Source organism: Lutra lutra, chromosome 15, assembly GCF_902655055.1.
Source record: "Lutra lutra chromosome 15, mLutLut1.2, whole genome shotgun sequence".
In the NCBI taxonomy this organism is placed as follows: domain Eukaryota; kingdom Metazoa; phylum Chordata; class Mammalia; order Carnivora; family Mustelidae; genus Lutra; species Lutra lutra.
The window spans coordinates 43220645-43242973 of NC_062292.1; the positions used below are offsets into that span (position 1 = coordinate 43220645).

The following is a 22329-nucleotide window of genomic DNA, read 5'->3' on the forward strand; positions in this document are numbered from 1 at the left end:
ACGCCGATGTTTGAGGGCCCCAGCGAGGCCCTCCTTGCTCCTGCCCTTGTGCCCTCGGGCCTGTCACTTCATCTCGGAACCTCATTTCTCCCGTCTGCAACTTGGGAAGGCCTGTGTTGACCCCTCCTGGGAGAAGGCAAGGAAGAGTCAGATGAGGACAATGACCGCCACCCCGGGAACCTGTGGTGCGGTTTCAGAATCCGCATGTGGAGTCAGACGCTGTGTCACAGCCCACCCTCTGTGTCTCTTTGTGGGTGGCTTACCTTCAGGTGCCTGAGGAACCTTGGGAGTTGGGGAGGGCAGAGACACCCCCCCGTTTTTGTGGATGAGGAATCTGAACTTTAGGGACGGGGACTCATCCAAGTGGTGGGGTATCCTAGCCCCACTCTGGATGTGGGGCTGTGGGGACAAGGCTGGTCTGTGTGGCATGTCTGACTCTGTGCAAACTCAAGTGGAAACCCACTCTGGGATCTTGCCGTGGAGCCCCCTGGCCTCCTGGCACTGGTTTTGAGGAACGGGAGGAACGGGGGCATCGATAAATGTCTGGAGCCCATGGGATCTCCTGACATCACAGGGAACCCGTCCCAAGACCAGATCTAGAAGGACCTTGGCAGAGGCTCTCAGGCTCCACCTGGCCCTCCTCACCTGCCACTTGGGCTGTGCCCAGTGAGGGCATTCCGCCCCCGCCTTTTCTCTCCTCCTCTGCACTCCTGCTGCTCCTCAGGTGAGGGGAGGTTGGGAGCGAAGGTGGTGCAGAGGAAGGTGCGGGGAGATGGGATTGGGGACAAAGGTCTGAGATGCCCTTGGCGAGGTGCTCAGGTAATCTGGAGACTGCCTGCGTCAGAGCAGAGGCCGAAAGAGCAGCAGACACGTGGGTCTGTCCAGGGACCATGTACGTATTTACGTACGGTTTGCATGTAACCTCTGCCCTGAACTTCAGTTTATAATCTCTCCCTGGGAACATTCAGATTTGTCTTCTACTACTGTTCTTTCTGGCTTTTGCTGTTGTCTTCGCCTCCCCACCCCTGTCCCATGTCCCCCCAGATGGCTCTCAGGCAGAGGAAAATGGGAACAGAGTCAGCCTTCCTGGTCTGGCTGGGGGTCTCTGTGGGGTGAGCCCAGAGGGCTGGGCCACTCTCAACACCACTGCCTGTAGCACGGCCCAGACCCCCGCTGCTCCCCAGCGCCACCCCTCATCTGTGGATAGGGCACCTTCCTACCTGGTGCACAGTGCTTACCACTTAGCAGGTGCTCAGCTAATCTAAGGATAAAAGTTAGAGACCAAAGCGGATGTTGGGAAACAGGCATTCCCAGAACAGGCTCCTTCAGGCCTGGTTTTTGTACCCAAGAAGCGCGAGGCAGATGAAGAGACTGATCCCCTGGGGGTCCCGGGGAGGGGAAGAATTGATTCCCACTCTGTGGCGAGAGAAGGCGTTTCTTTTTCTTCTTGGCCTTGCAGGAGGATGAGAGGAGCAGAAAGGAAGGGCCAGGCCTTCTGTGATTTTGTTTTTCAGATTGAGAATCTGTTATTAGCAATTTATGACACCCAGGTCTCCAGCCAAGCACATTCTGTTCTCCAGCATCGGGGGGAGTCTTCAGGGCCACGGCGTGAGGCTGGACAGGAAAGAGGGGCAGGTCAACAATTTATGGCTGTGTGGCGTCCTGGCCTGTGCTGGGGGGTGGCTTCAGCATGGGGCCAACTCGAGCCCAGTCCTGCGTGGGGAGAAGCCCTTCCGGACGGCATGGCAGCCCCACGGGGCCCACGTGGCTCTTGGAAGTGGGGCGGGTGGGCTCCCCTCCCGCACACATGCTCACTGGGCCTCGGGCTCCAGATTTCTCTGGGACTTGGGGTCAGGGCTGTGACGCTCAGAGCAGAGCCACAGTTGAGTTTCTCGAGAGGTGTTTGAGATGACACGGGCCCCAAAAGGAAAACAGGAGGAGAGAGGACCCCGGAAGAGGGGGAGTGGGCACGATGACCTGTGGAAAGAGGTGCGTAAGCAGAACAACCCCCTTTCTGCAGAAGTGCTGAGCTGATGGAATTGAGCTTGGTGGCCATGAGATCCGGCCGTAGATAGAGCTCTGTGGGTGCCTGGGCTTTGTGCCGCAGGGGGTCCCGGAAGACGATGTGGAGGGCAGGAGCAGCACCGGCGGCGCCTTCTCCCCCAGTCTGGCCTCTACGCCCCCCTGGACTCAACACTGGTCCCCATTCCTGGAAGCAAGTCCCCTTCCTCCCCCCATACACGTAAGTTGGTCTCCTTCTTCCATCGGCCTCCCCTCATTCTCCTCCCAACTGTTGGGCTTTTACAAGAATGGAGCTGCATTGGCCATTCTTCAAAGGGTCAATGTCCCCGAGGGGTCCTGGGGGTGGGCAGGGAGCTTCTCAGGTTCAGGGACGGCTGGGTTCCCGCCTCTGGCCTCTGCCTCATGGCCAGGAGGGGCCCAGGCTGCTTTGGGGAGAGCGAGCGAACCACACAGGCGAGTTCCTTGCCTCCCAGCCAGGTGCTCAGTTGGTACCACTGGACGGTTGTTGAAGGGCAGATTTTCTGGAAGGGGAGAAGCTTCCGGGGGACTCTGGAAAGAGCCAGGGCCAAGATGGTGCGCACTGGGTGGTGAGAGAATGGGGCCTGCTTTCCAGCTGTGAGGTCTGGACGATTATCTTAGTATTTTCCTCGCACAGCTGATGGCCAGGCGGCTCATTCCCGGGACGGGTGACTGTCCTCTGTTCTCTGACTCGGTAGCCTCCTCCCCAGCTAGCTCCAGGCTCTTTCCAGGGGTTCCTGAAAGGGTGAACGACAAGTTTGAATTTTGTGCGGGAAGTTTGGGCAGTGAGTCTGGAGCACATACTCTGGGCGCAGCACCGGACTTGGGGCTCATTGGCCACCCCATGTCCTGCTGAGACGACCGTTTGTCGGGCACCTCTGTGCTGGGGACTATAAGGAGCAATGTGGCCTGAGCTGCCCTCCCTGAGCCTTACGGCGTGGAAAGGCGGGGGCATCAGCTTAGATCACAGTTAGGCGAAGACCACCGAGGTCCGAGGTCAGAGCAGGTCAGGGAGCTAGGACTTTGTTGACAATGAGGAACCAGAGACTGTTTCAGAGAACTTTCAGAATGGCTAGCTCATTCATTCAGACTGAAACTTCTCTCCCATTGTTCTGTGAAAAATTCCAACAGAACCCTGTTCTTTTGCTTTCCATTCAAGGACATTTTTGCTGCCTCAAATCATGCTGAACCATCTGGTACTCGAGACAACTTTCCATTTCCCTGCCAGGCCTAGTGGGCTCCCAGGGTGTGGGGCTGAGGCTGGTGGCCCTGGGGTGGGGGAGGTGAGGGGGGAGGGGTATTCCTTTTCGCTGGCTGTCCAGACCCATGCTGTGGCCCTCAGCTTTGGCCCTGCCAGGGTCCAAGTAAATAAGTGTAGCCAACGTTCCTGGGAAAGCCAGCATGTGCATTTCTTGAGAAATGGGCAAATTTACATTGTTCAGGATGGAGAATTACTTTTTTAAAAGATTTTATTTGTTTATTTGGGGGAGAGAGAGAGAAAGAGAGAGTGCAGGGGGAGGGGCAGAGGGAGAGGGAGAAGCAGACTGCCCGCTGAGCAGGGAGCCCGACATGGGACTTGATCCCAGGACTCCAGGATTACGACCTGAGCCAAAGGCTGACGCTTAACTGACTGAGCCCCCTAGGCGCCCCGGGATTGAGAATTATTAATCTCTAGAGATCTTTTAAAAAGCAGTGGTCTGATACATTTTTGAACAGATGTGATCCTCAGGGAATCGATAAGAGTGAACGGATTGGATGAGGTCAGGGGATGCGGGGGGAGAGGAGACCAGACCCTGTCCTGGGGAAGCTAAAATCCATCTGGGGAGGTGAGTCAGGGAACCCAGGAACCAGAGCGACTCTGTGAGGCAGGGAACCCAGGAACCAGAGCGACTCTGTGAGGCAGGGAACCCCAGGAGCCAGAACAACACTGCGGGAATAATACTTCTCAGCCGAGTTGGCCATAGCGTCAGGACTGATGGACCCATTTCTGCCTCCACAGCCTTGGGTTGGAAGGCTGCAGGTGGTGTCACATAGACCCAGATTTGAGTGCTGGCTCTGATTCTTCTGAGCCGCGTGATTTCTGGTGAATACTAGAACTTTCTTAGAGCCGTGTTTTCTCGCCGAGAAAGCAGGAAGAGCATAAAATGTCTACTTCACTAGGTTAAAAGGATTAAATCAAGTGATGCAGCTGTCACAGGCCTTCGTACAGGGCGGGGAGTGTGGAAGGCTCCAGGAAGTGGGAGCTGGACCGAGGATGGTGGACCTTGTGGTGGTGCTTTCTGGGGCTCTTGATGGGGTGGGAGAACCATGGCTCTCCTGGCCTGCTTGGATGTGCAGACAGCCCTCTCCTGGGTCTTGAGCATGGCCTCTGGGATCTGGGAAAGAGGGAGGGTTTTCCCTCCACAGTGTGCTGGGGGTGGATTGTTGGCTCCCACACCTCTCTCAACCTTGCACAGTTTTCCTTCTTCACGGGCAGCACGCAGATACCCTTGCTGTGTAGCCCTGGCCAAGTTACTTGGCCTCTCTGTGCTTCAGCTTCCGCCACCGTAAACTGCTGCTCACAGTCCTGCCTCTGCATTGGGAGGCTTTCGTTGAAAGGACTGAAGAGGCGGCCAGTATTCAGAGCAGCGGCCGGTGCGCGTGGAAATCTTACCCCGGGGTTTTGCTCTTCTCATCGCCGTGATTATCCTGTTACTCCTGGGAGGCGTTCACTCCAAGAAGCAAGGGTGAGAACTGCTGCCGCGGGTGTTCCAGAAGTTTGGGGCAGGGGTGGGGTGTGGACCCCACCAGGCTGGTGCAGAGGAGTAGCCCAGGGAAGGGAATGAACGGCCTGTCACCTGCTAGTGTAGGTGGGGCGTTGCCGGGCGGAACAGAAGTGACCACCCTGCTCAGAGCCCACGGCTCTTTGTCCTTGGCCCAGTGCTGTCCCTTAGACTGGTCATTGAGTGGGGGGGACAGTTCTACCCCAAGGAGGATGGATTTTTGTCGAACCCGTGAAATTCACCTGTAGTTGGGATTCCCTCGAGGCACGAAACCAGCACATTCCCCAAAACCAGCTGCTGGTGAGTTGTAATGATTCACAGTAATAAGCAACCGTCAACCAACCTTTGGACTCGGGGCCGCTCAGGAGCTGCCTGCGAGGCCCTGGCCGGAAGTGAAGGCTGTCTTCGCGGCCCCCAGCCCTCCTGCTGCAGAGGGTTCACTGGGCTCGGCTGGCCTGTAGGCAGCAGCCTTTTTCCAGGTTCCTCGTGCGATGGTTTTGGATGGGGAGCCAAGCAGATCTTAAATAGGGTTCTTCAGCTGCCTCACCTATCAAGTGGGTCCTGTTGCCGCCGAAAAGATCTGTGAAGTGCTGAGCTCGTTGTGATCACTCTGTGATTATCTTTCTGCTGATTGGGGCAGCAGCTGGCAAGTGGAAACCAGGGGCTTAGCGGCTCTAGTATTTCCATGGCGTCAAAGACCTTGGAGCCCTCCCCCATTAATTTTGTCTCTGGAAGAAGAAGTAATAATTCACTCCATGTGCGAATGGAAGAACTGAGACCATGGGGAGTTGGGTGGTGTGCCTGGGCCCCACGGTGAAGGAAAAGCTTCCGGATCCCTTTCTCTTGCGTGGGGCTTTATAAAACACCCAGGAGTATGAAGCGCTTTGACGGTTTCAGAAAGTCACTGTGCTGCGGTCCCTCGCATTCCGGGGGTGTGTATTTTGACTCCCAGTTTACAGATAGGAAAACTGAGGCTCAGAGAAGGAGGACTTGTCCAGGACTGCATCCTGAGTTTGCGTCAGAGCTGGGGCTCCAGCTCAAGACCGTCGTCCGCCAAGTCCAGTTCCGTTCCCCTGTGCACTCAGAATTCTCACCTGGGTCTGTCTGACCCCCTCTGCAGTTATGCGTCCCTCTCTGCAGGTAGATCTGCCAGGCTGGGTAGTCATGAGCTGGGAAGGAGAGGGTTAAATTTTTCCTAAGCGCTAGAGCTGGTTTTGAGCTGGGGGCCTCCAGTGACCCCATCATTGACCCCCACCTCCTGGGTCAGGGCAGCGGGATGTGGGGGATGGGAAACAGTCGCTCTGATGGTCCAATGGGGGCCGAGGGAGGGACTGAGGAGGCCAGGGCAGGGACTAGGGAGGCCAGGGCAAGGAGGGGAAAGCTCATCTCTCTTCCTCTTTGGACAAAGATGCCGGGTGGCCTTTTGGTTTCCATAGGAAGTCTCCAAGGGTCCCTTGTGGTGGGCTGCTGTCAGTGTGGCCACAGAGCACAGGCAGCTCTCGGAGATGCTGGGACCCTGGGATGTGTTCTTGATTAAGTGGGAACTCAGATATTTTTACCAGGAAAGGCACCAATAACAGGAAATGGAAATAGCAAATCCATATTGGGGCTGGTTGGGACTTTGGTCCCCGTCTGTCCCTCATCCAGGAGGACAGGACAACGTGGCCCATAAGCCAGCATTTGTGGAGTAAGGGAATGAGTCCCCTCTCATTTCCCTCTTCTCCCAGGTCTGTCTGTCCCGTCCGTGCCCTAGTCCCCTGTAGCTCAGACCTTCTGGTGTAGAGCTTCTATTTGGACCACTGTCACCGTGTCCTCTCCACATGGCTGTTGAGAGAGGCCCGGAGCAGTAGAATGAGGCGCCCAGGTATGGACGGCAAGTCGGGGCAGATCTGTTCGGGAAACCAGGTGTCGGCCCAGTGCTTTTCTTGAAACGGCCACCCTGAGAAGAACACTGGAGGAAAGGATTTCCGGGAATGCCAAGGACCCGACTTTAAGGGATGCTTATCTCTTCCCCTTTCCTCCTTCCTTGCCCCCAGATCCCTTTCCCTCCTTGCTGAGGGGTCCTCCATACACCTGTGTCTGCCTGGCAGGGGGAAGCCTTTGGTTGTTCTGGAGGTGAGGGAGGCATAGAGGAGAAGGCCTTCTAGCCGGCGGGCAGGTCTGGCACTGTCTGGCTCTGGCCTTTTCTAGACACTTCAATTAGTGTTGTTAATTACGGCTTTGTGAGCATGGGGTTCTCCAAAGGCAGCCGGTCTCCAGCCCGCCGCTCCCCAACGCCCAGTCTGACATTCGTCCCCAGTTTCTGAGGCTGTGTTTATGCTCTTCCTCTGCCCATCTGCACAATTAAAGGTGCCAGGAAAGTGTAAATTATTAGCAGCTTCATCTTCTCCATCTTGTGTGTGTGTGTGTGTGTGTGTGTGTGTGTGTGTGTGTGTGTGTGTGTTAAAAGATGCAATACAACATTTATCATTTTAACCATTTCTAATTGGATGGTTTCGGGGCAGTGGGTATGTTCACGTTATATGGCCTTCCCACCATCCCTCTCTGGAATTTTGTATCATCCCGAACAGAAATTCTGTCCCCATTCGACAACACAGTTCCCCAGTCCCCTTCTCCCTGCCCCTGGTAACTTCTATTCTACTTTCTGTGTCTATGAATTTGACTTTCCACGTACTCCTATAAGCAGAACCAAATCCTAGTCCTTTTCTGTCAGGCTTACTTCCCTTAGCATCATGTTTTCCAGGTTTATCCACGTTACAGCGTGTGTCAGAATTTGCTTCCTTTTAAGGCTGATAACACTTCTACATCTGTACATATAATACGTGAAATACATATTCTGTCCACACACATCCCACTTTTTATCCGTTGGTCCTTCCACAGACACTTGGGTGATTTCCACCTTTGAGCTGTTGTGAATAATGCTTATGGGCATGGGTGTCTAATAGTCCTTCGAGACCCTGCTTTCAGTTCTTTTCAGTATATTCCAGAAGTGGAATAGCTGGGCGATAAGGTTATTGTATGTTTAATTCTGGGCGGGGCTGCCATATTGTTACCCACCGTGTTTCTCCCCCATCACCAACTGCCCACATCCCTGCCAATACTTCTTTAAAAAAACAAAAACAAGGAAACAACTGGGAAAAAAAAATCAGGACACATGGGTAGCTCAGTTGGTTAAGCATCTGCCTTGGGCTCAGTTCATGGTTCTAGGGTCCTGGGATCAGGTTCCACATCTGGCTCTCTGCTCAGCAGGGAGTGCTTCTCCCTCTGCTGCTCCCCTGCTTGTGTGCTTTCTCTCTCTCTCTCTCTCTCTCTCTGTCAAATAAGTAGATAAAATCTTAAAAAATAAAAAATTAGGGGCGCCTGGGTGGCTCAGTGGGTTGGGCCTCTGCCTTCGGCTTGGGTCGTGGTCCTGGGGTCCTGGGATCGAGCCCCGCATCGGGCTCTCTGCTCAGCAGGGAACCTGCTTCCCTTCCTCTCTCTCTGCCTGCCTCTCTGCCTACTTGTGATCTCTGTCTGTCAAATGAATAAATAAAATCTTTAAAAAAAAATTAAAAATTAAAAAATATTTTTAATTTTAATTTTTTAATTTATTAAAAAATTAAAAAATTCCATCATGGCAGGTGCGAAGTGTTACTCATTGTAGTTCTCCCATCTTTTTACGGGAAAGTCAAGGCCCTGAGAAATGCCGAGACAGGCCCTACCCGTAGCGGGAGCAGTCAGACCCTGGGCCCAAGCTTCCAGGCCCCCATTTGGCCTCCACTCTCTATCTTGTACTTCCTTTGCTACTCTGTCCTCGGCTGGCAAAGAGGAGGCAGGTGAGGTCCTTGTGCCTTGCTCTTTTCACGGGTTGTCAGGGTTCTTACCTTCTCATCTGTCACAGGAATGGAATGGCTGTGACCCACCGGAGGTGTCTGGAGGGTGCATGACCTTGAGGGTGAAGAGGTTTCAGTAATAAGAAACTCCTCAAGAACTGGACCATTTCAACCCTGTGCACTGGGCGCAAAGATTATGGTGCCATCACGGAGGGGATGTGCAGACATTACAGCTGACCTTGTAAAGCGTTTCCAATAATTTCTGATGTTTAGGAACATGAAAACTCCCTCGGATAGACTATTAAGTAGGGGGTGGGAGTAGTATAAAACTTGCTTATGAGCTCGATAGTGGAAAAGAAAACTATGCATAGAAAAAAGATTTGATGGAAATCTGCTGAATTCTCATCAGTGGCCACCTCCAGATTGATGGGAAACGGGTGGCTTTCACATTTTTCTGTGTTATCCTCAGTTTTGCGGATGTCCTACAATGAGCACACATTCCTTTTACATTCAGGGAAAAATGATAAGAAAGTAATAATAACACATACACTAGGCGTATGTGTTGCAGGACCGCGGAGCACACAGTTCTGCTCCATGCGGTTGGAGTCAGGCATGAATGGGAAGCGAAGGGAGCAGGTGTGGAGGCGTGGGGATAGGTGGCCGGGAGAGATGGCCGGCAAACAAAGAAGTGGTGACTGTAAGGGAGCTCAGGCTGGAGCAGCCCCGTGACTTCCCGAGTGCTGCTGCCTGTTCCCTTGGAAGACACCTGGTAGGACGCTGGCTTTGAATTGTTTTACGTCTGCAAGTGGTGTGGGGGGCTGCACTGAGCGGCCCCCGTGGTGCAGCTGGCAGGAGGGGGAGAGGCCTGCAAACCCGTGAAACCGGGGCTTCATCAGCCCCAGGTTTGCCTTCGACTTCTCTCCCATCAGCTGAACTAGAAATTGCTTGCGTCCCTTGACCCCCATCTTGGAAACAGCAGAAGTTGGGACTGGAGGACAGGCAGTTCTGGCTCCAGGAGATGACTTCCCGTGGCTCTTGAAACCTCAGGGCAGCAGCAGAGAAGACTAATTGCTTGGGCAGTTGCTTAAAACTCCTTAAGCCTCTGTTGCCTCATCAGTAAAACAGATTATAATAGTAACTATCTCACAGGAGTGTTGGAAGAATTAGAAGGGCTCATCCCCAAAGACGACACTTAGCATGTTGTCTGCTCGCTTCCTGTTGTCTGAGAGCTGGTTTCTGACACTGGACTGCTGAGTGCAGATCACATCTGTCCCTCAGTTTCTCCATCTGTAAAATGGGTATACCCCAGATGGTTACTGTAAAGACTTAATAAATTCATATAAGTGAAGATGTCTGCAGCAGGGCCGGGCACACAGCAGCGGCTCAGTAAGCGTTAGCTAGAATTGGAGGGGCTCTCGAGCAGATCACACCAGTGTGTCAACTGGTTGATAGTGGCTGGCATCTGCCAGCTCCCCTGATTGCCCCCGGAGTCCTATCTAATGGGTCAGTGCCCGTCACTTTACCAGATATTTTGAATATCCCCCTTATTATTTTATTGTTCGCATCGTGAGCTCCAGACGTCAGAATCCTTCCCAGAATCCCACCTCTTCCCACCCCTTGGCCAGCTCTGACTCTTTGGTTGAGGTGGTTCTGCTTCAGTTTCCAAAGGCAGACTGGGATGCAGGCTGCTATGTGGGGGATCATTTGATGAGCATTTTAGATGAAACCAGAGACTCACTATCCTACCCCTCACCTCCCCTTGCTTCCCTGCCCTTTTGAAAAGGAGCCAAAGCCAAGAAAGGACAGCCACCCAAAAATAAAGGGGACCACGAAAGTAACAAAAAGAAAGAAGAAATCTTGCTTTTGTGGCAGGCTTGGCTGCCGATGGGGTAGATAATGGGAGAGGAAACAGGGCCTTTGCAGAGAAAAAGAACGGAACACTTTGTTGCCTGCAGAATGAATGCTGCTTGAGCAGGCGCTGCTGAATTGGGGTTTCCGATGAGTGAGCTTGTCTTGGGGGAGATGGTGGTGATTAGGTTTACCCCAGGCACAGGTGGCTTCCCACCCAAAGCCTGGAGTGGGGGAAGGGGAGGCAATGGGCAGGCTGCAGACCTGAGCCAGTGCACAAAGGTGAGGCTGTTATGTCAGGGTCCAGCCCGTAGCCCCTCCCCGACCACTGCAGGGCTGCGGGTACCTTGTTGCTCCATTGTCTGCTCCAGCTGGGGAGCTCGATGCTTGAGCTACCCTGGAAGCCCCCAGACCTTCTCTCAGGGTATACATTCTGTGGAGCCTTGCTCGAGGCCCATCCCAGGGAGGAAAGGCTGAGGCCGAAGTGGATTTGCTGGTCATTTGCATGCCGGCCTTCTGGGTTCAAAGCTGTTTCCCTGTCAACACTGCCCGGTGGCCTTCCTGGTGACCGGCGTTGACGGAATCCTCTTTCTCGCACCAACTGTCCGTCTCGATCACGGACCCATATCCCTGCCCCTGCAGTGAGTGACTGAGGCAGGAAGAAGGAAGAGGATCAGTTACCTTTCCTGAGCCCTCGGGGATCCCATGAGGCATGTGCGGGTGCCCACTCGGAGAGGGGGCGCTGGGTTTATGGCCATGTGGAAGCTGATACTTGAAATGGCTTTAAGAAGGGTACTTGAGACCTGTGCTGGTTTGGGCTGAGCACTGTGCCTGGCAGAGGTTCCCTGGGCGCTCACTCATTTATTCATTCGTTCAGCTGGGAGCAAGATGAGGTATTTTGTATCCACGACTTACTTTTTTTTTTTTTTTTTTTTTAAGATTTTATTTATTTGACAGAGAGAGATCACAAGCAGGCAGAGACAGGCAGAGAGAGAGGAGGAAGCAGGCTCCCTGCTGAGCAGAGAGCCCGATGCGGGGCTCGGTCCCAGGACCCTGAGATCATGACCTGAGCCGAAGGCATCGGCTTAACCCACTGAGCCACCCAGGTGCCCCTACGACTTACTTTTTTTAAGACTTCACTTTTTAAGTCATCTCGACACCCATCGTGGGGCTCAAACGCATAACCTCAAGATCAAGAGTTACATGCTCTTCTGAGTGAGCCTGCTGGGGGCTGCTCCTGTGTGTGACTTACTAATTCTCCAGCAGCCATGAGGGCTGGGAATTGCTGGCGCCCTTGACAGATGAAGAATCTGAGGTGTGAAGAGGTTAGGTCTCGGGTCTGCTGGGTGCCTCCGTGGAGCCGCGGGAGCTGGGTGCGTCCAGCCCTGGCTCCAGCTGCAGATCCAGCTGCAGACCCCGATGAGGCTGCTCGGGCAGTGGTTGGCCTTGCTGTCCCGTATCCCCTCCTTACCCCTTGCCAGCACGCTAGGGGCTGCATACTCCTAGTCCACTCTCCTAGTAAGCAAAGTAGTGGGCTTCGAGAGTGAAGTGATTGGCCTGATTTGGCCACAAGTGAGAGGGATGCTAGGGTTTGAACCAACTGCCTGGGGCTCCAAGCCTTCAGGCCACCGTGTACCATGGTTCTTGTCCATGTGGCTTAGACTCGACATCAGGCAAGAGCTGAGAGCTGCCCAGCCCAGCCCGGCGCCGGTAGGGGGAATTCCTGGCCCAGATGAGACTCCATCCAGCCTGGTGGGTGAACCCGGTTGTGTTCAGGCTGGTGCCACTTGCCCCTGTGCCCCTCCTGGGGTTGTCAGGGGACTGCAAGGGTGCATGGGAACAACCCTTCCCCCGCCTGGGCTCCGGAGGAAATGAGGGAGCTTTTCAGTGCTTCAGAGCTGCTGGGTCGTAGGCTGGGGAAGGGCGGGGACATGGGGTTTCCTTGGCAAATGCGGGACTCTTTCAGCCTGTCTGCACCGTGTGAGGCCTGGATGCTGACTCAGGGCGGGCACCGGCCAGGGGAGACTCCAGGGTAGCTAGGGACAGCTCAGGCGGGGTGGTGAGATGGGGCCGAAGGGAGGGAGACCTACAGGGAGCAGATGGAGGGGGAGGAGGGTGACACGCTGCACTGTCCTTTCGGGGGGTGGGTCTTCTGCATGTTTGGCTACGCATAGGTGGGGGCGGCTTCCCCAAAGGGCGATGGGGAGTGTTCGGGTAGCAAACTTTTTTTTTTTTTCTTTTTACAAACATCACATTGGGTCCTCTGAATAATTCTACAAGATAGTTATGTCCCAGTTTAGAGATGCAGAAACGTGGTCCCACAGCTAGCAGCCAGGAGTGCGCAGCGGAGCCAGGCTTCAGACAGGTCCGGGTGGCCACAAAGACCCTTTTCTTTTGGCTGTGCTAGCCCACTTCCCAGCAACGCCAGAGGGGCGCCCCCACCGTCCTGTGTCCTGGAGAGCTGGGGACCCAAGAGCCTGGGACCCGCCTGGCCAGCCCGGGAGGGAGGCAGCATGGTGGGGGGGGGGGCGCATTGGGATCTCCGTTTACACATGAAGAAACGGAGTTTCTGAGAGGTCGACTCTTTTCTCCAGGTCCTCAAAGGAGCCCTGATTTCTTTGGGTAATTCTTCCTTGGCCATGACTCGAGTCAAAACCAACTAGAATCCTGTGAGTGGGGAGGGCAGCAGATCTGTCTGTACTGGACTGGGTCCTGGTTTCTGGGGCAGAGGGAGAGTGATGGCGTACTGGCCTCGGGAAGTGGGAAAAGGCCTCGCTTTGGGCATCACGGAGGCCTGGCTTCAGGTGCCCCTCCACACAGCCTCGGGGAGGATGGAGGAAATGCACGGTGAGCCTCCTGACTCGCTGCCTATCAGCCAAGCGAGTGCTCTGCCCTCGAATGCTCTTTTGGCCCCCTCTTCCTTTGGTTCACATTTGGGGTTATCCCCAAAGGGAGGCCTCTGACAGGCCAGTTAGCCTCAGCTGCATTTCTGCTGTCTGCTGGCCCTGGGCGGGACCTGACTGGTGCAGAAGACCAGACACATTCCCCTGTCCAGGACATGGGCTTCGACCTGGTCACTGGGAGACAAGAACAGCACTGCAGGGGCCCCTTATCCCTGTGGGTGGGCTGGAGACAGCACGCAGCCCTAAAGGCAAGAGGGCCCCCAGAGAAGGGACTCCAGGAAACACCTGGTAAACTTTCTCTGTTTTTCCCAGGACGGTGGGGCAGGCAGGCATCCCACTGGGAGCCCCAGCAGCACTTGCAGTCTGTCCTCTGTCGTTTCCTGGACCCTCCTGGCCTGGGACAAGACTCAGGTGCCTCAGAGACCTAGGATGACCACATGGGGCCATGGATGGGACCATCACAGCTCCAGTCTCTCCCTGGCTCCTTCAGTGCGCTGTGCCCTTGGCCTGGGGTGCAGCTCAGACTGGCAGTCGGTGGAACTCAGGCCGGATCTGGGCTTCTGGGCCAGGGGTTACGGGGGAAGCTGCCGGCCCTCACAGGCTCGAGGGCGGGCGCTCAGGAACTCATGGAGTTTGCACTGGTTGGTATCTGCTGCCTGCGGGTGAATACTATCTTGGCCTGCCCAGCACAGGTCGGGGGTATTGGCCGTGGCCGTCTCCTGAGTTGGGCTAGACCAGACCAGTGCATGCCCCGGATCAGGTACCCCTGGGACCTGCGGAGGCTGGAGAAGGTGAAAGGGGCCTCCCGGAAAGCTTTTCCCCAAGCCTGTAGCCCGCCCAGCTCCCAGCACTGAGTAAACATCAGAGATAGGATCGGGCGTAGCCAGGAAGGGTGGCAGGGTGCGGCCTGGGAGAAGAATGGCAGGATGTGGCACTGGGGGCACCGTTCTGGGCACCCACGCCTCGGGCTATTGTTCAGGGCTGCCTGAGGCTCACCACTCTCTGGGGCTTTGAGAGGAAGTGACATTCCCCTGGGACTCAGGCCCTGCCCCACCCCTGCCGTGGGCTCTCTCCCTGGTGGTACCCTTTCGCACCACCCACTCGGCGAGCCAGGGAGTGGGGAGCCTGTGGTAGAGTCTGTAGGCTTGGTGTGGGCGCCGTGGGGAAGTGTGGTCATGGCCCTTCTCGGGGGGTATGCCTGTGTGTTCAGGCTGTCTTCCTGTACCCCTAGGTCTGAGTCACCCGTCATGCTCTGATGACTAGAATTTATCTCTATCTTTATCTGCATCTAGATATTTTGGCGGGGAGGGGGCTGTCGTTATGGAGGGAGGAAGGGCTAAGGGTAAAAAACTCCTTTGATTCCAGTCCAGCTGGGCCAGGTCGTTGGTGGATTGGGAGAGGAAGCGGCTGGTGATTTGTTTTGGATAGAAGGGGGCCTGTGCGCGTGCGCCTGTGGGTGGGGGTCCGAGGGCCTAGGAGAGGAGAGGGGAGGAGAAAAGGGAGAGGACTGGCATCTGCAGTCAGCTTTGCCCTATAAGCGTGCTCCAAGCCGCTGGCCCTGTGGAGCACTGGGCCCTGGGTTTGGGGGGGACCTCTCTGCCACCACTCACAGATTCAAGGCTGTGTCTGCCCCCTTGGGTTGAGGATGGCCTGAACCATCTCCCCCTGTGAGGCCTTCGCCTCTTACGGATACTCAGGTGAGAGATAAGGCCAAGAGGGAAGGTGGCGGGGGGCCTGGGGAGTGGGTGCCCTAGAAGGGAAGGGTGGGCAGAGCAGGGGTGCTGATCTGTACCCCAGTCCCCCGTCCTCTGCCGCTAGCTCCGAAGAAGGATGGTTGAAACTGGTCCTCCCTCTGCCTCAGTCTCTCCATTTAAAATGCAGGTAAGGCTGGGGAGGAGGGATGGGACTGGGTTCCCAGGAGCACTTTTACCTGGCTGGGTGGCTGACCCCAGTGCCCTATGTATGGGCTTGTGGCCTCTGACCGGGACCTGGGGGAACCTGGTAACTCAGAGCTCCTGTGTGCCCGGGATCCTTGGGCTTCTAGGCCTCTGGAGAGAGGGGCAGGTGTAGCTGCTGATCTAAAAACTTCCTGAGAAACCACGTGGTAAGGGAAGCATGGAGTGTGCTTTTTGAGGAAGGGGTAAAGGAATGGGAGGGGTTTTTTAGTCTCTGGAAAAGAAGAGACTTCAGGGGGGCGCCTGGGTGGCTCAGTGGGTTAAAGCCGCTGCCTTCAGCTCGGGTCATGATCCCAGGGTCCTGGGATGGAGCCCCGGGTCGGGCTCTCTGCTCAGCAGGGAGTCTGCTTCCCTTCCTCTCTCTCTCTGCCTGCCTCTCTGCCTACTTGTGATCTCTGTCTGTCAAATAAATAAATAAAATCTTTAAAAAAAAATAAAAAAAAAAAAAAGAAGAGACTTCAGGGAGAAAACTCCAGTAGGCTCCAAAAGGTGTAAGAAGTGGTTCTCCCCTGTCCCAAGGTAAAGGCAAAGGGGATTGGACTGGCTTTGGTGCTGGGGGGTTTAAGTCGCTCCCGGGAAGCAGTCAGATGGAGGAGGCAGCTGAGGAGAGCCGGGCGTGGGCATTGCACTGCAGAGAGCAGCTTCTGGTGCATAGTAACACAGACGGTCTGATGGATGGTGCCTCAACTTACAGTTTTTCGACTCTACGATGATTAGGAAGCCATACGCGTTCCGTAGAAACCATACTTGGAGTTTGATCTTTTCCGGCGCTGGTGGTTATGCGGTACGGTGCTCCCTTGTGATGCCCCGCAGCGGTGGCCTCCCAGGCAGCCACGAGACACACTCACAGTGCTTCTGGGACTGTTGTCCGCGTTCAGTACAGTATTCAGTAAGCTACACGAGATACTCAACACTTTATTATGCAGTAGGCTTGGTTTAGCTGATCTTGCCAACTGTAGGCTAGCGTAAGTGTTCGCATTCAGGGTGGGCTAGGCGAAAGCCCGCGCCATTCACTGGGTTAGGTGGAGTACAAGCATGTTCGACTTGACGATATTTTCAACTCATAATGGGTTTACTGGGACTTAACCCCATCATAAGTTGGAGAACACTTGTGATAGCTGTCACTTGGTTACATGTCCACATCTGCCTTGTGCTGTTTTGCCGAACTGTATTATACTCTGATTGTGTGTGGGCACCTTCTGTGCTAGACTCAGGGGGCTACTGTGATGAGCCAAAACGGGTATGTTTCCACAGTGCCCTGGGGTGGTGGGTGGTGGGCGGGTTCTCATGCTACTGGGCCGGTCAGAAATGAATGAAGCATGTAAAGGTCTCTTATCACTGTGCTAAGTAGCCCAAAGGCCAAGTTTAGGGTGTCCTAAGAATGTAAAGCAGGCACATAATATAGAGTCTGGAGTGTTAGGGAAAGGCTCATTTCTTCAGATTGGGTATTCTTATTTTGCTGAGTAGGAAATGAGTTCAGAGAGGTGAAGTCACTTGCTCAAGATGGCACAGCAATTTGATTGGGCAGAGTTGGCTTTTAGATGTGCGCGGGTCTGTTTCAGCCCTTTTCTCTCAACCACCTAATTCTCGGAGCATCCTGGGCTCTATGACAACTTGATGGCTACCCTCTGTTAATTAATCTTCATGGGCACTAGTGAGAAAGGGATTTCTTATCTTCATTATACAAATGAGACAGAAGAAGCTCAGAGTTAAGTGAGGTCACACACGTCAGCTGGTGGCAGAACCCAGGTTGGGGAGCTCGAAAGCCTGTTCCACTGACCACCCACCACCACCATCCCCCGAGTCCCCTTGTCCTACAGCTAGAGCCTGCACCACTCAGCTGCAGAGTAGCAGAGGGACCGCACATCGACTCCGTACCCGTCACCTGTTTTTTTCTCTCCTTACTTAGTTTTATCACTTACAGCTTTCGCTCTGTGCTGGGAGGAATGAGAGCGGGATGGTTTGGGTCCAGAGCTTGGAGCTGATCCTCTCCGAGGGCCTCTCGTGTCTGTGGGCAGGGAAAGGGACCACTCTTGGAGCAGGCCTGTGCTCCAGGAGCTCCTCGAGAGGGAGAGAAGGAGCTGCCCAAGGACCCTCTCCCCCCAAAACACGAGACCCTGGGAGGAGCCAATCAGGTCTGGGCTGTTGATTCTCCATCAACACATGGGTCCCGAGAGACCAGCGGAGAGCCAGTGCCCAGGGCCCGAAGTTGAGGCAGATGCCTGTAGAAGTGGAAGGGACCTTGTCTGGGCGGTAGGACCTGGCAGGGTTCCTTGGTGGGCACCACGTCCTGGTGAACAGATGGGCACCTCCAGGCCAGCTTGGCTGGTCACTGGGAGTCCTTCTCTTTGTTGGCAGAGACCAGGATGAACCAAGCTCTCCAACATAAAGATAAACCCCAGTATCCAGCTGGGGTACTCTTGGGGGCTAAGTGTGGGTTAAAAAGGCCATCGGCGCTCCAAGGGAGATGTCCTAATGCAGCACTTTCCAGCAGAAATAACAATTCGGGCCTCGTGCGTGCGTAAGTTTAAATTCTCCAGTAACCACATTAAGTGTAAAAAGAAACAAGTGAAAACAATTTCATTTAGCTCCATGTATCCAAAACATAATAATTTCAACATAGAATCAATAGCCATTTATTCATGAGCTAGGTTACATTCTGGTTTTCATCCTAAGCCTCGGAAACCGGGCTGTAGGTTACACCCCCATTTGCACGGGTACTGGCCTTGTTGCCAGCGCTGTGGCCGCAGGTGGTGGGTGGCTACGGTGGAGGGCAGTGCAGTCCTAGAGTTAATTAGGGCTGTTGATCACCTCTGCCTTCACCTTCAGCCCTGGGGGCATGGATGGCGGCTCAGCCTTTTCGCTCTGGGGGGCGCAGCGCCAGAACCACGGAGGCCTCGAGGCCCGCCAACCACTCCTGTACCCGTGTGCCCAGCTGTGCCCCAGGGGGTCTCTGGGCTGCAGTGGGAGAAAGGCTTGGAGGTAGGAGCTGGTGGGACAGGATGGAGGCGAAAACCCTTAGGACCCGAGTGGGGAGCGAGGAGGTGACCTGGTGGCCTGCCCACGCCCGGCAGAGCGGTGGGTGTGGGACGAGGCCGCGGAGCTGCCAGGGATCACAAGCCCACAGGCCCGCATTGTTCGCCTGTCACACTTCCTTTGGCTTTATTGCCTTTGTCCAACACCCTATTGTCTGGTTTCCTTTTGTCCCCCTTTCAGCCCCGCTGCCTTTTATTTTCCAGCCGGCCTGGTTGTTTTCATTTCTTTTGTCTGAAGTTCCTGAGAGGAAGGTTTTATTTTCAGCGGTTTGATTAATTCACAGCTTGAGCCCGGGGTTTGTTTGTTATGTAATTGCTGCCCTCAGCTTCGGGATAATACCCCCCTCCCCGCCAGCCCCGCCCCCACCTCCCCACCTCTGCCCGGGCCCTGGCTGGGCACCCCTCCCTGTGCCCGGATGGGCTGAGCCGCCCGCTTCCTGGACACTGGCCAGGCCCCTGCGTGGTGACAGGGGACCCTGGGGCCGGACCCCAGAGCCGGATCCCGGAACCTTTTCTCCCAAGCCGGGGTTCTTAGGGTTGGGTCTGCCTGGCTCTGCTCCCCCTGCAGTGCCTGGTCCTGGGTCCCATGTCGGTCCCCAGGGCACCCCACCCTTTGAAAGTGGCGTGAGAAGTCTGCTCTGGTGAGACAGCATCGAATCAAATACACCTTACTCAACTGTAATTGTTTAATATAAAACTATAAAACACCGCACGGGACTTCTGGATCCAGCACAAAACCTCACATCTCTGTTCTAGGAAACATTTTGTTTTACGGAGTTGACGCCCTGTAGGGTTCTACACCTGCAATTCAGTTTTTTTTTTTTTTAAAGATTTTATTTATTTATCTGACAGAGAGAAATCACAAGTAGGCAGAGAGGCAGGCAGAGAGAGAGGAGGAAGCAGGCTCCCTGCTGAGCAGAGAGCCCGACGGGGCTCGATCCCAGGACCCTGAGATCATGACCTGAGCCGAAGGCAGCGGCTTAACCCACTGAGCCACCCAGGCGCCCCTGCAATTCAGTTTTAAGGGATGTTTTGCTATATCCGATCTGTGCCTTACACTTGTCTCCTAAAAATGTAACGCCCGTGCAGAAATTCTTAAATTTCTATTTAACAGTGCTTCTCAAACTAGTGGGTGTCGAATCACTGTAGGGTTTGTTAAAGTAGTTTCCTGCTCTGCCCCCAGTTTCTGATTTGCAGGTGACCCATGACTAACTCCCACGCAGCCCCCGGGCCCGCGCGGACTGTGGGTCTCTTACAGGGACCGCGTTTCTGTGGTGTCTCAACACGGGGTGCTTAACAAGTGCCATGCAGCGTCCTGAACGGATGCATTTTAGCATGGCCTAGTCCTCAGAACCGCCCATTTTACAGATGAGGAAATGGGTGTGGCGAGGTTCAGTAACTTTCCCAAGGTCCCATAGCGGGTGTAGGACCTACGGGTACCTGGAACTTGCTGCTGCTGGGTGTCCCCACTGGTCTTGTCACAGTGACCTTGGAGCAAGTGCACTGGGGGGCCTCTGCTGCTTTGGCTCTGAGCCTGGCATGACCACCGGCATCGCTCCCTGGGATCTTTCCATTGCTCAGCTGTTCCTGGTGTGTGTGTGGGGGGTGGGGGGGTAGCACAGGGGAGGCGGTGATGGGAGCAGTGGGTGCAGAGGCTGCTTATGGGAGGCATTGCAGATGCCTACAGGGGCCCATGAGAGAGACTCTAAAGGAGAGACTGGCTAGAGAAAGGAAAGTATTTTTCTTCACGCCTTACATCTCTCAGCCTGTTTACTTCCCCACTTTTGGTAGATATATGGATATAAAAAATAGCTCTTTTATCTTGAAAAAAAAAGGATAAATGTATATATGGGGCAGTTAACACTTGGTTCCTCCTTTGGCGGAGGGGGGGTTGGGGCGGGCATTAGGGAGTGGTAGGGACTGAGGAAAACTGGCCTGTCCATAGAGGGCACCTGCTACTTAATTCCAGCCCATTGTCGCCCCAGAGCAACTTCAAGAGCCGTTCAAATCCGGATTATGTGATGTCTTGTGACTTTTTAAAAAATTTTGTCAGCTAATTACACACACACACACACACACACACAGAGTTTTCACTTTGCTGGGCTCAGAAACTGCCAGTTGATCATCTCTCCCCTCCTTTGGTGGACCATCCCGCCAGCCAGCTCCAACAAGGCAACAGGCAGGGCCTGCTGAGGGCTGGGCCCGATTGACTGAAGACCTTCCTATTTAAGAAAAGCGCAGGACTGAAGACTCTTTCCTGATTTTTTTTTTCCACTGTGGGTTCCAAACGGAAGCTTGAGCTGGGCGAGGCTGGAGTGGCCGCATCCACCATCAGTTTCCCTCTGCTCCTCCTCCCTCAGGATGTCCATGAGGAGCCCGGGCTCTGCCCAGCTGGCCCCGGATGGCGTTGGCACCATGGTGAACTGTACCGTCAAGTCGGAAGGGAAGAAGGAGCCCTGCCATGAGGCCCTCCAGGGCTCGGCTGCCGCAGCTGAACCCCAGCCCGGAGACCCAGCCCGGGCTCCCCAGGATGCTGTTGACTCCCAAGCTCCAGCCCAGGTGCCTGGCACTTTCCCTGGGGCTCCTGGGTCAGTGTCCCTGCTTTGCCTTCGTAGCCCACACCCACATGCCATCCCCAGCCTCTCCTTGAGGCAGGGTGGGCGCCCACTCCCCTAGCTGGGCAGATGGGAGGCAGAACATCTGTCGCTGGGGCAAGACTTCGGTGGGTGGGGTAGGGCTGCCAAGTCAGGCCACCTGTCCCAGCGGTACGTTGTCTCACCCCTGCTCACCTGGTACTAACTGCTCACCCACGTGTGACCCAGTCCTTACCTCTGAGGACTCATTGGAGAGACAGGATACATCTGCTCGAGGTTTACCTACCATATGATTGGAGAAAATCAGCCTCATTACCTGAGCCTGAGATCAGCTGCCGTTAAAGACCATTCAGTCCCCCGTCCTTAAGATGAAGGCATTCTGAACTACATGAGCAGGGAGGGTTCTTGGAATCCTTAAAAATCCTGATTCCGTGCAAGAGCTGTAAAAAGGGGGAAAGTGTAATTAAAACCAAATGAATGAAAATGAGAATTTTAGGACCCTGAGGAGGGATCCAGCCTGGAGGGGTCTGTGGGAGGGGTTGGGGGTCCGGCTAGTGCTGAGGAAGACTTCCTGGAGGAGTAGGGCCTCGAGGTTGGCCTTAAAGAATCGAGGGGACTCCGCTGAGCAGACAGAGTTGGGGGTGGTGATGCCCTAAGGAGGGTGAGGTGGGGTCCCCCACCAGCCGCAGGTTTGGCTGTGTGCAAGGGAGTCCTGAGGACGAGCTCGCTGGCCACTCAGACTGCGGCAGTGAGCCTCGTTCACGTGCATTCGCGTCCTTGATCCCGCAACAGCCCTGACAGGGGAGGTATTTATAGTTCCGTTTTCAGAAGAGGGAAGTAAGTCAGGTTCAGAGAAGTTCAGAGTCTCATGTGGGATCAAGCGCCTCGTGAGTCACTGAGCCAGGCCTGAAATCCTGATCTCTGGTCGGCAAACCTTTTCTGCCTTCACTATATGGGGCAAAGCCAGAGGGAGGGTTGGGAAGGTGGGGAGAGAGGGCCTGGCTGGGGGGCCAGGGGGGGTGGTGGTGGAGAGGGAGTGCATGTCCCAGGGCTGCTTGGTTCCCCCTGCAGTCTGCCCCCTTCTCTTGAGGGTGACAGTGACATTCAGTGTGTGTTGCAGGACTGCAGCTCCCCTGAGAGCAATGGGTCCCCGGAACCCAAGAGACCGGGAGCTTCTGAGGCTGCCTCTGGAAGCCAGGAGAAGCTGGACTTCAACCAACATTTAAAAGAAGGTAGGATGTCTAGGGGAACCTAGGTGGCTTGGTCCGTGAAGTGTCTGACTTTGGCTCGGGTCATGATCTCGGGGTCTTGGAATTGAGCCCCAAGTCAGGCTTCCTGCTCAGTGAGGAGTCTGCTTCTCCCTCTGCTGCTCCCCCTGCT

General features: G+C 54.9%; 1 protein-coding gene across 1 annotated transcript in view; it reads left to right on the plus strand.

Annotated features, from left to right (window-relative positions):
* The first annotated feature begins 734 nt into the window (after positions 1-734).
* SOX13 (SRY-box transcription factor 13) overlaps positions 735-22329 on the plus strand; it is a 30816-nt gene continuing 9221 nt past the window's right edge. Inside the window, 8 exon segments of the mRNA XM_047704321.1 lie at positions 735-1372; positions 1375-1591; positions 1593-1648; positions 1651-1854; positions 1857-1989; positions 2108-2242; positions 20716-20914; positions 22070-22181. Of these exon segments, the coding sequence (XP_047560277.1) occupies positions 1291-1372; positions 1375-1591; positions 1593-1648; positions 1651-1854; positions 1857-1989; positions 2108-2242; positions 20716-20914; positions 22070-22181 (1138 nt within the window). The 5' untranslated portion in view covers positions 735-1290.